We start from the raw sequence: 887 nt of genomic DNA, 5'->3' as shown, positions 1-887 counted from the left end.
CCTCCTCCCCGCCCCCGGACCTCAGGTGCTCTCGGACCCTAAGTTCCCTCCCTCCCGACCCTGGTGCCGCCTACTGGGGTCGGACTTGGAGAAGGTGTCGAGGTCCAGCAGGTTTCTAGAGAAAGAGACAAACAGACGGACAGCGAGTGGATCATTCTGGAGCCCACTGCTGGTACCCTACCCAGAGGTGGGCACCTAGGGAGGCACGGGGTTCAAATCACACTTCCTTCCCCCGTAAGTACACCCTGCCGGGGCCCGCGTTATCAGCACCCTGGACAACACCGGAAATCTCCGCCCAAGAGCTGTTTCTCTGCGGACTGGACGCGTCTAGACTGCCTCCAAGGGCCCAGGAAAGAGGGTTAGCCCCCAGAACTTTACCCTCCTGGGGCGCAGATCCTACTGGATCCCCGCGACCCATCCCTTCAAGCCTTAGGTTGAGCCCTCTTTTGTGGTTGGGGCTATTCAAGGAAACCCCCTCCCCGCGTCCGCTAGCAACTCCCCCGAGTCTGCACCCGCGATTTTCCCCGGCCCCGATCCTTCTTCTCCTGGGGTCTACCCCCTGCTCGTGCTGAGCCCCTGAGCTGGGTGGTGCTGGGGCAATGCCTAAGCCCTTCCTGGCATGGCCCGCTCACCGGCAGGACACGGTAATTTCAATCTTGGTGGCCGGGACGCTGCGCTCGGAGGCTCCGCTGAAAGACATGGCTGGTCGGGTGGCCGGAGCTGCGGGAGGCTGCGAGACGGGGGCTGCAAGGGTTGGCAGCGGCGGCGGGGCCGGCCCATGTGCCGCCGCGGCGGTGGTGGCGGAGGCTGCGCTCCCTCCAGCCCTGCTTGCGCTCTGGCTGCTCGCGCCTTCACTGTGGCCGGGCGCCCAGCCGCCCCCAAAGGGA

General features: G+C 65.4%; 1 protein-coding gene across 4 annotated transcripts in view; it reads right to left on the bottom strand.

Annotated features, from left to right (window-relative positions):
• The window catches only part of CPNE9 (copine family member IX), a 21,170-nt gene extending 20,320 nt beyond the window's left edge, over window positions 1-850 (bottom strand). For 3 of the 4 annotated variants that reach the window (XM_010842077.1, XM_010842075.1, XM_010842078.1), the window contains exons 1-2: window positions 633-700; window positions 75-115 (exon numbers count right to left, since the gene is read on the bottom strand). In XM_010842077.1, the coding sequence (XP_010840379.1) occupies window positions 75-115; window positions 633-700 (109 nt within the window). Of the gene's footprint in view, window positions 1-74; window positions 116-632 lie in introns of all 4 variants that reach the window. The other variant, XM_010842076.1, reaches the window with a different exon arrangement.
• Between the last annotated feature and the right edge of the window lie 37 nt (window positions 851-887).

This window comes from Bison bison, unplaced genomic scaffold (assembly GCF_000754665.1).
Source record: "Bison bison bison isolate TAMUID 2011002044 unplaced genomic scaffold, Bison_UMD1.0 scf7180017864171, whole genome shotgun sequence".
In the NCBI taxonomy this organism is placed as follows: domain Eukaryota; kingdom Metazoa; phylum Chordata; class Mammalia; order Artiodactyla; family Bovidae; genus Bison; species Bison bison.
Note: the sequence above shows the minus strand (reverse complement) of the source record. Positions and strands in the feature narration are given on the sequence as shown.